Source organism: Kogia breviceps, chromosome 2, assembly GCF_026419965.1.
Source record: "Kogia breviceps isolate mKogBre1 chromosome 2, mKogBre1 haplotype 1, whole genome shotgun sequence".
Lineage (NCBI taxonomy): Eukaryota > Metazoa > Chordata > Mammalia > Artiodactyla > Physeteridae > Kogia > Kogia breviceps.
The window spans coordinates 164,458,120-164,472,025 of NC_081311.1; the positions used below are offsets into that span (position 1 = coordinate 164,458,120).

Consider the following 13,906-nt stretch of genomic DNA (forward strand, 5'->3'; position numbering starts at 1 on the left):
GAGTTCTTTGCTGCAAGGTCATTGGTACAGTGCTACTTCAGGGTTTCTTGTGATTAGTATCTTTTTAAAAAATTTTAATTGAAATTATCATTGACCTACACTGTGTTAGTTTCAGGTGTATGACATAGTGATTGGATATTTCTGTACATTACAAAATGATCACCGTGATAAGTTTAGTTACCATCTGTCACCATACAAAATTATTACAATATTATTGAGAGTATTCTTCATGTTGTACATTTTATCCGTGTGACTCATTCACTTTGAAACTGGAAGTTTATACCTCTTAATCTTCCTTACCTATTTCACTCCTCCTACCTTCCCTCTGGCAACCACCTCTGTTCGCTATGTCTATGTCTCTCCTGTTTTGTTGTTTATTCATTTGTTTTGTTTTTTAGATTCCATGTACAAGTGAAATAATATGGTATTTGTCTTTCTCTGACTTATTTCACTTAGCTTAATAGCCTCTAGGTCCATCCATGTTGTCACAAATGGCAAAATTTCATTCTTTTTTATGCCAATGTGTGTACATACCACATGTTCCTTATCTTTTCATCTAATCAGTGGACACTTAAGTTGCTTCCATATCTTGGCTACTGTAAATAATGCTGCAGTGAACATGGGGGTGCATATATCTGTTCAAATTAGTGTTTTTGTTTTCTTTGGAAAAGTACTTAGGAGTGGAATTGCTGGCTCATATGGCAGTTCCATTTTTAATGTTTTGAGTAACTGCCATCCTGTTTTCCATAGTGGTATCAATTTACATTCCCTCCAACAGTGTGTGAGGTTTCCCATTTCTCCTCATCAGTACTTATTTGTTGTCTTTTTTTTTAACTTTTTATTTTATATTGGAGTATAGCCAATGTGTCTTTTTGATAATAGTAATTTTTAAAAAAATTTTATTTATTTATTTATTTTTGGCTGTGTTGGGTCTTCGTTGCTGTGTGCAGCCTTTCTCTAGTTGCGGCAATTGGGGGCTACTCTTTGTTGCAGTGTGTGGGCTTCTCATTGTGGTGGCTTCTCTTGTTGCAGAGCATGGGCTCTAGGCACACAGACTTCAGTAGTTGTGGCACAAGGGCTCAGTAGTTGTGGCTCACAGGCTCCAGAGTGCAGGCTCAGTAGTTGTGGTACATGGGCTTAGTTGCTCCGCGGCATGCAGGATCTTCCCAGACCAGGGCTCGAACCCATGTCCCCTGCGTTGGCAGGTGGAATTTTAACCACTGTGCCAACAGGGAAGCCTGATAACAGTCTTTTTTAAAATATTTATTTACTTATTTATTTTTTGGCTGCATCGGGTCTTAGTTGCGGCAAGTAGGATCATTCGTTGTTGCGCACGGGCTCTTTGTTGCTGTGTGCAGGCTTCTCTCTAGTTGTGGTGCACAGGCCCCAGAGTGCGTGGGCTCAGTAGTTGCGGAATGCGGGCTCTCTAGTTGTGGCATGTGGGCTCCAGAGTGCTGTAGTTGTGGTGTGTGGGCTCCAGAGCATGTGGGCTCTGTAGTTGTGGTGGCGGGCTTAGTTGCCCCATGACATGTGGAATCTTAGTTCCCCAACCAGGGATTGAACCAGGATCCCCTGCATTGCAAGATGGATTCTCAACCACTGGACCACCAGGGAAGTCCCCAGTAATAGTCTTTTTGGCAAGTGTGAGTTGGTATCTCATTGTGGTTTGATTTGCATTTCCCTGATGATTAGTGATGTTGAGCATCTTTTCCTGTGTCTGTTGGCTATCTGTATGTATTCTTTGGGAAAATGTCTATTCAGATCTTCTGCCCGTTTTTTAATCTGGTTGTCAAAGAGTGTATTGCCTATGTTTTCTTCTAGGAGTTTTATGGTTTCCCACCTCACATTTAAATCTTAAATACAGTTTGAGTTTAGTTTTGTATATGGTGTGAGGAAGTAATCCAGTTTGACTCTTTTGCATGTAGCTGTCCAGTTTTCCCAGAACCATTTATTGAAGAGGCTCTCTTTTCCCCATTTATTGCCTCTTTTGTAATAGATAATTGACCATGTAAGTGTGGGCTCTCTATTCTGTTCCATTGATCTATATTTTTTTTTTTTGTTGAAGTATCATACTGTTTTGATTACTGTAGCTTTGTAGTATAGATTCAAATCAGGGCATGTGATATCTCCAGCTTTGTTTTTCTTTCTTAAGATTGTTTTAGCTATTTGGGGTCTTTTGTGTTTCCATACAAATTTTAAAATTATTTGTTTTAGTTCTGTGAAAAATTCCATAGGTATTTTGATAAGGATTACATTGAATATGTAGATTGCCTTGGGTAGTACAGTCATTTTAACAGTAATAATTCTTACAATCCATGAACACAGTGTATCTTTCCATTTATATAGTATCATTTTCATAATTGGACAATTGAATGGGCTAGAGCTTATGATTCACTGGCTATGACAGAATAACACCTGTCATATGGTGTGTAATGGATGAGATGCACCAGTTCAGATTTTTGGTTTAGTCTTAATTTCTTTTGATAGGAATAACTGTTGGCGATTACTAGTTGATTCTTAGTCTGTCAAGTAGAAATGTTACTTTTGAACTTTATAGGTCAGTATTTTTTCTCTACATTTCATTAATATTTCTTACTACTAACTTGAAACCTACCATAATGATTTTCCTCTCCATAATTGGTCTTACCTTGAAAAACTTATTCATGTTATTTTCTCCTTATTTAGTTTTTGTCAAGGCGAAAGTATAGGAAGTAGCAGTTTTTAGAGAACATTTCTTGTTTTAAATAATACCTTCATGTTATCTAACACCTACTACACATTCAGTTTTCCTTAGTTGTCTCAAAAATGTTGTTTACAACTGGTTTAAACTATGCATTGCATTTCCCTTGATCTTTATTCCCTTTTAATCTGTAGTAATTAGTTTTTGCTTGACATTGACTCATTGAAAATAGTTAAGTTAGGCCTGTGCTGTAGGATTATAGACCTTTAAGTGATCATTATATTGACAGACCTCTAAGGCTTAAAGACAGGTAATTCTCTAGTTAGAAAATCAATATTTTAGTTTCTTTTGTTTGAAAAGGCAAATTCTCCAAAATAAGAAGTATCTGATACCTGTCTAAGCTAATAGTACTTATTTTTTAAGACTGACTTCACTCATGGTGTTACTTTTTTTGAGTTAATAAATTGAAGCAGTGTTAAGGTTGTGTATCATTCTACATCTGGGAAAATCATAGCAGTTTCATTGATAATTCACTGAAATTGGCTACATGGTATAGTAAATGATGTGATAATTCCAATTAGGAAACTGAATCCAAAAAGCTAATTTCATTTTGGCAAATAGTAAAGATGCATTATTCTCCCTTTATTTATTTATTTTTTAAATAAATTCATTTATTTTTGGCTGTGTTGGGTCTTCGTTGCTGCACACGGGCTTTCTCAAGTTGCGGTAAGCAGGGGCTACTCGCCTTTGCAGTGCACGGGCTTTTCATTGTGGTGGCTTCTCTTGTTGTGGAGCATGGGCTCTAGGTGCGTGGGCTTCAGTAGCTGTGCCACTTGGGCTTAGTTGCTCTGTGGCATGTGGGATCTTCCCGGACCTGGGCTCGAACCCATGTCTCCTGCATTGGCAGGCAGATTCTTAACCACTGCACTACCAGGGAAGTCCCTAGAAATTTTTAAATTAAATATGTAGCTTGCATTATATTTCCATGCTGACTTAAATGTTGTAAAAGTGTCCCATGGTACATCCAAATGACCAATATGAATGAGAAACACAGTGACTTGGGATATTTGTTTTTGACCAAGTCACCTGTAATCATATATATGGAGAAAGATACTTTTTTCAGTAAATACTGCTCATGTTCCTATTTTAGGCAGTGAGTCTACTAGCTGTAAATTCCTGTGGATGTATAGTTAGAAAAATACTTTTTTTTTTTTTTTTTTTGGTTTAGATAATCTTTATGTATTTGCCATGTACTATACTAAGCCATATTTAGTAGTTACTGCAGTTGAAAAATATTCTGATTACTAGGTAGAACTAGAGTCATTTTTATTTCTTTCTCTAGTTTATTTTTTCCTTCTTCGTTCCCTGGTTCATTCTCAGTCTTCCTTTCCTTTGATGCTTCTCCCTCTCTGCCCTCAGAAGAACTGAATGAGGAGAATTACTTTACAGTTTTATTTTTCCTTTAATAGGTTTGCTGATTTGCCATGAGACAAATAGGTTTCATTGTTTCTGATAAATGAAATAGGGTAAGACAGGTTTATTAAAATATAAAGAAACTTCAGATTTCATATTAAATTGCAAAGGAAGAAAATTTTTGAGAGAGCTGCTAGATTGGTAACAGGGTACCAGCAAGATAATAAAAGCATGCTTTTTAAGATGTAAGGAGGCAGTGATTTCTGGAGGTATTTGTGAAGTAAAAGAGGCTGCTGGGCCACTTGGTAAAGTATAAATCAGTGGACTAGGAATCAGTGTATCTGGGTTATGGTTTTTAAGTCCTTCTTCCTAACTGTATCGTCTTGCATAAGTCATTGACCAATAGTCAAGGGTAGTCCCTGTTGCTGTTCATCATTCTTCAGGGGTTCTCCCTGTCATGCTTCAGAGTTGGGATATTTGCATGCTTGCTTACTTGAATCTCTGTCGTTGCAGAGTCAGCCTCCTCTTAGACAGCATGCCTAAAAAGCAGACTTTCCTAAGTTGGGCTGCTTGTTTTTTGAAGTATTCCTTATCTTTGCCTATAGACTTTTAAGATCTGGCAAGAAACCTATGCATATTCTGCAAACTGATCAGCCGCAGTTTCCTCATTTGTGAAGCCAGAGGGATAGATTAGATAATCAGGTGTTCTTCCCAGCTCTAAGCATTGTTTTCTTCTAGGTACAATATTGAGAGTGAGAAATTGGGGGACTGATTCACTTATTTTCTGGAAGCCAGGTATTACAGTTGAAGGGGATAATAAAGCCTTATTTATTGACATAACATTGAATTTTACAGTCATTCTGATATTGTAAGGAACTTTTTCTTAGACTGTGCTCAGGGTTTTTGGAACAAGATGCTTAAGTAATTTTAGAGGTAGAGCTCTTTGTTGATGCATTTTTGTATCCTTTGTTTTATAGTGTCCTGCTATAGACTATACTAGACACACACTTGATGGTGCTGCATGTCTTCTGAATAGCAATAAATATTTTCCCAGCAGGTAAACAAAACTTTTAAACATGGTGCTAAACTTTTTGGATTTAATTTTAAAGATTGCTGTTTTCAAAACTAAAACTAGTTTGCTTGTTAATACATTATATTCTTTAAACTTTTTTTTTAACCTATTATATATTTGGCTTGTTCAGAATTATTCAAGTTTTGAAATTAAGATTGTGGTTAAACTAAAGGCATCAGGACTCAGCTCCTGAATCTCACAGGCCAGTTCAGTTCCTGCTGCTGTGCATCATTTTCCAGGGCTCTCCCTTCATGCTTTAGAGTTGGGATTTTTACACACTTGCTTACTTGAATCTCTGTGATAGAGAGAGGCATCCTCTTAGCATGCCTAAAGAGCAGACTTTCCTAAGTTGGACTGCTTATATTTTTTTTTTTCTAAGTATGTTCTGTGTATTTCCAGAGTATTTTTTTAATTGTATAGTTGAAATGTTGTATTAATTACTGCTGTACAGCAAAGTGACTCAGTTATACATATATATATATTCTTTTTCATATTCTTTTCCATTATGGTTTATCACAGTATATTGAATATAGTTAGTTCCCTGTGCTATACAGTAGGACCTTGTTGTTTATCGATTCTGTATATACCAGTTTGCATCTGCTAATCCCAAACTCCCACTCCAACCCTCTCCTACTCTCCTCCCCCTTGGCAACCACCAGTCTCTTCTCTGTTGGGACTGCTTATTTTTGAAGGAGTACTTATCCTTGCCTTCAGATTTTTAAGACCTGAGAGGAAGCGTGTACATACTGTAATATATTATTGGTGAGGTTTGTGACTGACCTTTTATTCTAGTAAGATATTTGTGACCAGGTGGATAGATTTGGAGACTTTTCCCCAATATCACTAACTTCAAAGGGCTCATATAAAATAGTTTTAAAATAACGGTTTTTGCCTTGGTATCCTATGTACATTTTTTTAAAAATCAGAAATATGTAGGCAGTTTTTATTTCTCAACACACACATGAAAAAGAATTGGGTTCTGTAGAATAAAACAATAATTCTTTCAGTAGTTTTAATTAGCTCTAGTGGACAGAGCATTAATGTCATAAACATATATTTTAGTAAGTTTTGTTTTGTCAGGATTTGTTTTAATTGCATTAAACTTTAACAAAGTTTCAGAACTATAATACTGAATTTCTCGGGCAGTGTGGTTAGAAAGAGCACTGCCCCAGGAGTGAAGAACAGGGGTTCTAGCCCTGCCCTTGCCACTTACTAGTGCTGTGACCTGGACTGGTCACTTACTTTCTCTGGTGCCAGTTTCTGCACTTGTGAATTGAGAAGATTGGACTATAGTGTTCCTAAGATCTGTCCAGCTCTATAAATCTGTGATTTCTTTTCTATTTCTAGGGTTAGCATAAAGGAATCATCTGTAGCAAAACTAGGATCAGTATGCCGTAGGATTTACAGAATATTTTCACATGCTTATTTTCATCACCGGCAGATATTTGATGAATATGAAGTAAGTATATTTCACTAATTGTCCTGATACGTTCTTATCAGAATGACAATAATAAATGTCGATATTATGTCTCATTTATTTGGTTTTGAGTAGTAAGTTGAAATGACATATTTTTTTTCCCTCTCTACAGAATGAAACGTTTTTGTGTCATCGGTTTACTAAATTTGTGATGAAATATAATTTGATGTCCAAGGATAACCTGATTGTACCAATTTTAGAAGAAGAAGTTCAGAATTCAGTTTCTGGGGAAAGTGAAGCATGAAGGGAATCATATAGAAAAAAATGTACTGATCACATAATTAACATTAATTATGTACTGTATATATATCATTTTAGACACATCAATCACATATCCATATTATAGCTTCTTTGTTTAGTATAGGTTTTTGTATGCTGAGTGTTGCCTTTTAAAATGGGAAATACTTTTTAAGTTATTCATGAGCTATATATTCACTGGTGTGGCACTCATGGTTTTTAAATAAGATTAGTATTATCTGTTTATAATGCCCGTTAATAAAAGAATTTACAGTTTGGTAAAATTGCTGCTAAACAATCATTGGATCACAATCCTCATCAAATAAACACATCTATGAAAAAGATGAGTGAGCTTGAGGTTTCACACAAGCCATTTACTAAAGAGATAGTAATGTTTTCCTTTGGTTTTATACCTGAGTTTTGATATTCTAGAAAATTCTGTAGCACATAGTTCAGTCTTAACTGTTAAGTTTTCCAAAGTGAGATAAAAGTGTTTTTAAATTCTGTTTATACTTTTTGATATATATATATGATTATGTATATGTCCAAATATAAATGCAAATGAAGCATTAGTAATACTTAAATAATCTTACTATGCTACATAAAGTATATTCTAGACCAGCATACTTGGAAAGGATTTATCTTTCTGTTCAGTGGACTGTTACATACAAGATGATAACGATAAAAGCGTGTAATTGATGTTCCCACTGGAAACGTGCCCTGTCCTTCCCTTCTCTTCATTTCCCTTAACTCTCTCCCCAAAGTACATTAGCTGAGAAGCTTTTCACCAGACTGTGATTTAGTGGTGGCTTATACCTATTTATATTTGTATTAATTGCCTACAGATTATACCTCATATTAGCAACTACACTACAGGAAAAAATGTACTGGCATAGGCTCGTGCTTATCTTTGCTTTGTGAAATTGTTCTAACTACTCGGAGAACAGTCTTTAAAATAGTTTGACTCTTACTATTAGTAATATTAATCTTTTCTTCTAACCATCTAGGCAGCACTTAAATAGAGTTGAAAAATATTGTAGTATTTATTTTACACCCCTTCCCCACAAAGTTTATGTTTGAATTATATGCACATGTAAGATATTTTTGCAATAATTCACAGGTTCCAAAGGTATTGCTGAATGCTTATACATTTTTTGGACTTTGTAATTCAGCATCTTAAGAAGGATTCAACTGTAGATTTTACAGTCTTACCTACTGAATGCAATTTTTTACAAAAGCACTGGAGGTCTTAATTGCTAAACTGGTTGTAACAAGGCACTAAGGGTAAAAAAAAAATTGTACATGTAGTGAAGAAAATATTTAAATCCATCTTTTGAACAGAATTAACAAACGAACTTCTTTTTCATTTGAATAGGTTATTTTCAAATGAAGATTAAAATGTAGTCATCTTGATTTTTTTTTTCAAATTGGAGGAAATAATTTATACCATATTATGAGACAAGTATGTACAGCAAAAATATAGAAAACAGTAGTGTCCTGGGAGTTTGTGTATTTATTTATGCCTTCCAATCCTGCCAGTATATTTGGCTTTGAACAGTGCTATCCCAGCAGCCAGTCATTACCCCAACCCATAACTAACTTTTAAGAAGTTTTATGTTCTCAGTGAAAGGAATATTGACTTTGAAATGATGCATTTATATTAATGTTACTATGAACCAGTGGGAATAGTAATTTTTACACAAACTTGCTAAATATTGAGAGACTAAACTACTAAGTTAATAAATTATATATAGTGATGTAGCTGTTCTCTCTAGACAAAGTCTCAAAATGGATTTCTGTTGCTTGACTATTAGTGAACATTTGAACTAAGGCAGTGGCTGGGATTGGTGATCTGGCTAAATATTTTGAAACATCTTTTGAATAATATAACTCAGTGTTACTAGGGAAATAAAATATGATTTTTTTCTTACTCATTCCATCTTCCCTGTACTGTGTGTTTGGAATTGATCATAAAAAAAAAAAAAATCCCCCAAAGAAAATATCAGTTTGTAGTCTTGCTTTTGTATTCATATTGATATCTCATTCATACTCTTGCACTGTAAAGTTGACTTACTTCATTAGGTAAGACCTAAATGAAACAGTTACTGTTTTTCCTTAATACTGATTACAGAATTTTGAAAATATACATGTATGTACTTAGGTGGTATTAGAAAAACTGATGAGCCTGGCAAACCACTGATTTATGAAGTGTTCTAAGAAGGGGGGAATAGAAAACTCACAGTTCTGTGCAATAAGGAAGTTAGGCTCCACTTTTTGTTTGGATTACCCAGTATAGATCCAAAAGTTAAAAGTTTCTTTTTATAAAATTATTTTGACTCATATAGTCGACTCATTCTTTTTCCCCTATCATATCTGGGAAAGTAGCTAATTTTTAATAATTTATGTTCCCATGGGTATTATAGTTCTTTTGTGTGTGTACATTTTCTTTTCTCTGACTTGAGGTGTTAACTTTGTATTTCTAGAAACAAGTTTCTCAGTTTTATATATATATATATATATATGTATTTTGTGTTTTTTGGCTGTTCCAGCCAGCCTGTGGGATCCTAGTTCCCCAACCTGGGACTGAACCCGGGCCCTTGTCAGTGAAGCGCAGAGTCCCAGACACTGGACTGTCAGGGAGTTCCCTAAATTTTTAACAAGTTCCCTAAAATTTTGACTTTTTTTTTTTTTTTTTTTTCTGTATGCGGCCTCTCACTTTTGTGGCCTTTCCCATTGCGGAGCACAGGCTCCGGACGTACAGGCTCAGCAGCCATGGCTCACGGGCCTAGCCGCTCCGTGGCATGTGGGATCTTCCCGCACTGGGACACGAACCCGTGTCCCTTGCATCGGCAGGCGTATGCTCAGCCACTGTGCCACCAGGGAAGCCCAAATTTTAACTTTTAATATCAGCATAAAGTTTAATATCTATGATTAATTGCATTGTTAGCAAGAACTGTATTATGGTCTCAAACACATTTATTGACTGATGTAAAATTCATTGTAATAGAACTAATTAATTTTTCCCTGGGTACTTCGCCCTATTTTTTCCTAAAGCCTCCTATAATTTTATTGCACAGTTAAATGCTACATTTTGCATACTTCATTTTTTAGCTACTTCTTGAATGTACTAAAGGTTTCTTGGTATAGTTCTTCCATGCTAGGCATGAAAGATTTTCATTTTTTGAATACAGCTAATTGTTCACTAAGCAGCACTATGGATGTATTGGTACAACATGTTTAGCAATTTATTTGAGGTTGTCAAAAAAACATCCAAATATTTTTTCTGAAAAAATATACATTTATTAGTGTAGGGTACACTATAAAACCAGATAACTACCAAGTGAATTCACTAGAGGGTTAGATTACTCATCTAAAAGGTTTAATTAGGAGCCTCACTCTTAACATTTTGGGATGCATGGATATTTTCTCTGGGCTAAGAATCTAATTACAGTACTTCATTTATTTGATTTTTTTCTATTTACATTTCTTTTTATAGTACACAACGCTTTATATCAAGTGTGAGAACCTATTGTAATTAAGCAGAGAATACTGAGTTTTCATAATAACCCAAATTTCCAAAAGAGAAATACAACTGACATCCTGATATGTCAAATGTTATGTCAGATATTGAGTCCATGATTAATTACAGCATCACTATTCAAAAATTAATAAAATATTTATTCATTTTTAAATGAAATCAGCATTTTATCCTGATCTGGATTTCTGCTATAAACCTTGGTAAAAGCAGTTTATAATTCCATAGTGTATTTACCACTTTATTTTGAGTGGACCTCATGAAAGCCATCTGTATCTTGTATAACAATTGTAAATCTTCACTTAAAAATTGTAGTTTGTCACAAATAATAGGATTTTCTCTGCCTTTTTTTGTAACAGTGTCAAACATTCTCATTTAATATGATACTTTATGTAAAAGAATTTTCTACATCTTTGCAAGCATTTGCTGATTTTAATATTTTTGGTTTTCCTTATTAGTGTCTAGAAGAAAATGTTAGTGTCTGTAAAAACAACAACAACAAAAAAAATGCTTTATACCTTGTTCTAAAAGGGGTTAAATGAAGTAGGAATGATAGGATTTTGTGCTCCTATTTCCCCTACCTCCCTCAGAGATAGATTGAGGGGAGTCCAAGGAACAAGGCAACCCTAGAGAAAAGGAAACATTGGGTATGGTCATTATTGCATTAGCAATGAAATAGCCCCTTCACCCAATTCCAGAAATTCAATAGAATCTTTTTTGAGGGTAAATCCTTGTTTAACTCCCCTAAAAAATGTCATCATGTTTTAAAACCTGGTGTAGGGACTTCCCTGGTGGTACAGTGGTTAGGGCATCCTGCTTCCACTGCTGGAGGCATGGGTTTGATCCCTGGTCAGGGAACTGAGCTCTCACATGCTGCATGGCGTGACAAAAAAAAAAAAAAAAAAAAAAAAACCTGGTGTATATTTAGAAATTGTTCTTGCCTTGATTTGGATTAATATTTAAATCACTTAAAAATATTTGGTGCTTTTATATTTTTAAACATTTTACAGGGACTTCCCTGCTGGTCCAGCAGTTAAGACTCTGCGCTCCCAACGCAGGGAGCCTGGGTTCGATCTCTGGTCAGGAAACTAGAATACCACATGCTGCAACTAAGACCAGGTACAGCCAAATAAATAAATATTTTTTTAAAAAAGAAAAAACACTTTACAAAAAAATGCAGATCTTGGATTCTGATTGTTGAGAACCATATTAGTGATGATATTAGTTTTCAGTGTCTGCTCTCGTAAATTACCACAGACTTAGTGACTTCAAGCAATACAACTTTATTCTCTTAAAGCTCTTGAGGTCAGAAGCTCAAAATAACTTTTACTGGGCTAAAATTAAGTTCCCGTCTCTTTCTGGAGGCTCCAGGGGAGATTTGTTCCTTGCCTCTTTTAGTTGCTGTTGGCAGCTGGTATTATTTGGCTTGTGGCCCCATCAATCCAGTCTCTACTTCCATCATCTCATTGCCTTTTCTTCTGTAGTGATAGCTCTCTCCACCTCTCTAAGGATGCTTGTGATTGCCTCATTATGCCCACCTGGATAATCGAGGCTAATTTCCCCATCTCAAGATCATTTATCAGGGGCTTCCCTGGTGGACCAGTGATTAAGGCTCCACGCTCCTAAGGGGGCCTGGGTTCTATCCCTGGTCAGGCAACTAGTTAGATTCCACATGCTGCAACTAAGACCTAGTTCAGCCAAATAAATATTAAAAAATAAATAAAAAGATCATTAATCATATTTGCAAAGTCCCTTTTGCCATATAAAGTAGCATATTTGTCTTAGGGGGCCTTTATTCAGCCTACCACAGCAGTCCTCTTGAATTCATATTGTTGATGTCAAAATGTTCTGCATGCTATGGACTTAATTTTTACTCTGATGGTGGTTCTTTTTATCTCCTGCATGTTATCTACTTCTTTATGCCTCGCAGTCGCACGTGCTTGATTTAAGTCTCTGACTGAAAAAGTTGAACTTGAAATCATTTTCTGTCGCTTACCATTTACTACATCCTTGTATTGATCCATTGATAGCTAAATTTTTTGGCATGCTCTTTTAGTTGACTCATAGAACTGATCATTCTGTGGTTCAGAAACCTTGCTTACCAGTTTGTGAAAGGCAGAGTAGGAGAGATGGAAGATGAAACATTTTAAGGAGTATGATTTTGGATGCAAATTAGAAAATAAACTTTAGGTAACAGCTATGTAAAGAGCACTGCTTTCTAGAAGCTAGATATGAGACTACTGGAGAAGAAAGAAAATGTGATGTTAGTGACCTTAAAAGGAGAGGAATAAGCTTTAGAAAAGTACATCTTTAACTATAGATTTTCAATTTCTTCCTTACTAAATTTGGAATATCTTACAATTTTTAGTTCTTCAATTCTACATTTTAGTGTTAACTTTGTGAAAACTGTCTCTAAAAAGTTTAAAAAATTTCACTGGATAACATACAAATTGTGTTTTATAATAATGGCTTATATTAATGTCATATCTAGTTAGAGAAGCTGTAAGTCTTGGCGACAACATCTGTGAAAACATCGGTTTTGCTTATTCACATTAATAAGTTTTTTCTAAGCTATATTCACAACCTGTCTAGTAATTAATGAAGGTTTTTGTTTAGTGCTGTATTTATGTATAATTATTGTGATTATCTGAACATAGTTAAATGTGTTAATACAAAAGGATTTAAAATAACTTGGTGATGATTTGCGGGCATTAGGAGGAGAGGGGTTTTTCAAGCATTGCTTGGGGCAAGGGAGATGTTATGGTGCATGGCAATGAGCTTAGTTGTTGGTGAGAGGATTATGGCTGGAATGAGTGGGGTTTGCTATTTCTGAATAAGATGCCAACTTTTAGGGCAAGGGTAGAGACTAAGTCCTTGTTATTTTAATTAAATACCAGTTCCCAGATATAGAGCAATCACTATGGGAAGAATCCATTTGTACAGAGTGGAAGCTCAGATTTAGCAGGATAATACCAATTAGAATGTGACCATATTGATTGGTGTCACATTTCTGGGGTGTTAGGAGAGGCCACAGTCTAGGAGAGGCCTCTCAAATGTGTCTTTCTGGCTGTCAAAGCCCTCCAAACCCAAGGTATCATTTCCTCTGTACTCTTCAGACTCCACTCATATGTAAGATTCAAGGGCTCATATACTCACTGAGAATTAAAAATCATTACTCGTGTAGAATCAGAATGGTGTGTGAAAAGGGGCCAAGATGGTGACCTAGAAAGGCAGTGATGTTGGTGAAAGGGAGGCCAGGTGGAGAGCGACAGATAGGATAGATTTCTCCTGATGCACATGTTCTCTCGACCTACAGAAGAAGAATTTTTCATCTTTGAGTTCCCTATTTCCTACTCTCTCCCAATGCCTGTGACACCCTAGATCTACTGATAAGAGCCCATCTGTACCCCCGTTCTCACTCAGGTCCTGGCACACCATTTGCTGCTCTGCAAGGTTTGAGATGCTTTGCCCCGAGCTTCCCAAGTCCTTAAA

At 35.6% G+C, this 13,906-nt stretch overlaps 1 protein-coding gene across 3 annotated transcripts in view; it reads left to right on the top strand.

The window, feature by feature from the left end:
• Positions 1 to 8,813, top strand: part of LOC131751051 (MOB-like protein phocein) — a 38,472-nt gene extending 29,659 nt beyond the window's left edge. For all 3 annotated transcript variants that reach the window (XM_059054301.2, XM_067026501.1, XM_059054299.2), the window contains 3 exons: positions 5,071 to 5,150; positions 6,513 to 6,624; positions 6,755 to 8,813. In XM_059054301.2, the coding sequence (XP_058910284.1) occupies positions 5,071 to 5,150; positions 6,513 to 6,624; positions 6,755 to 6,886 (324 nt within the window). In that variant the 3' untranslated portion in view covers positions 6,887 to 8,813. The remainder of the gene's footprint in view (positions 1 to 5,070; positions 5,151 to 6,512; positions 6,625 to 6,754) is intronic.
• The last annotated feature ends 5,093 nt before the right edge of the window (positions 8,814 to 13,906 follow it).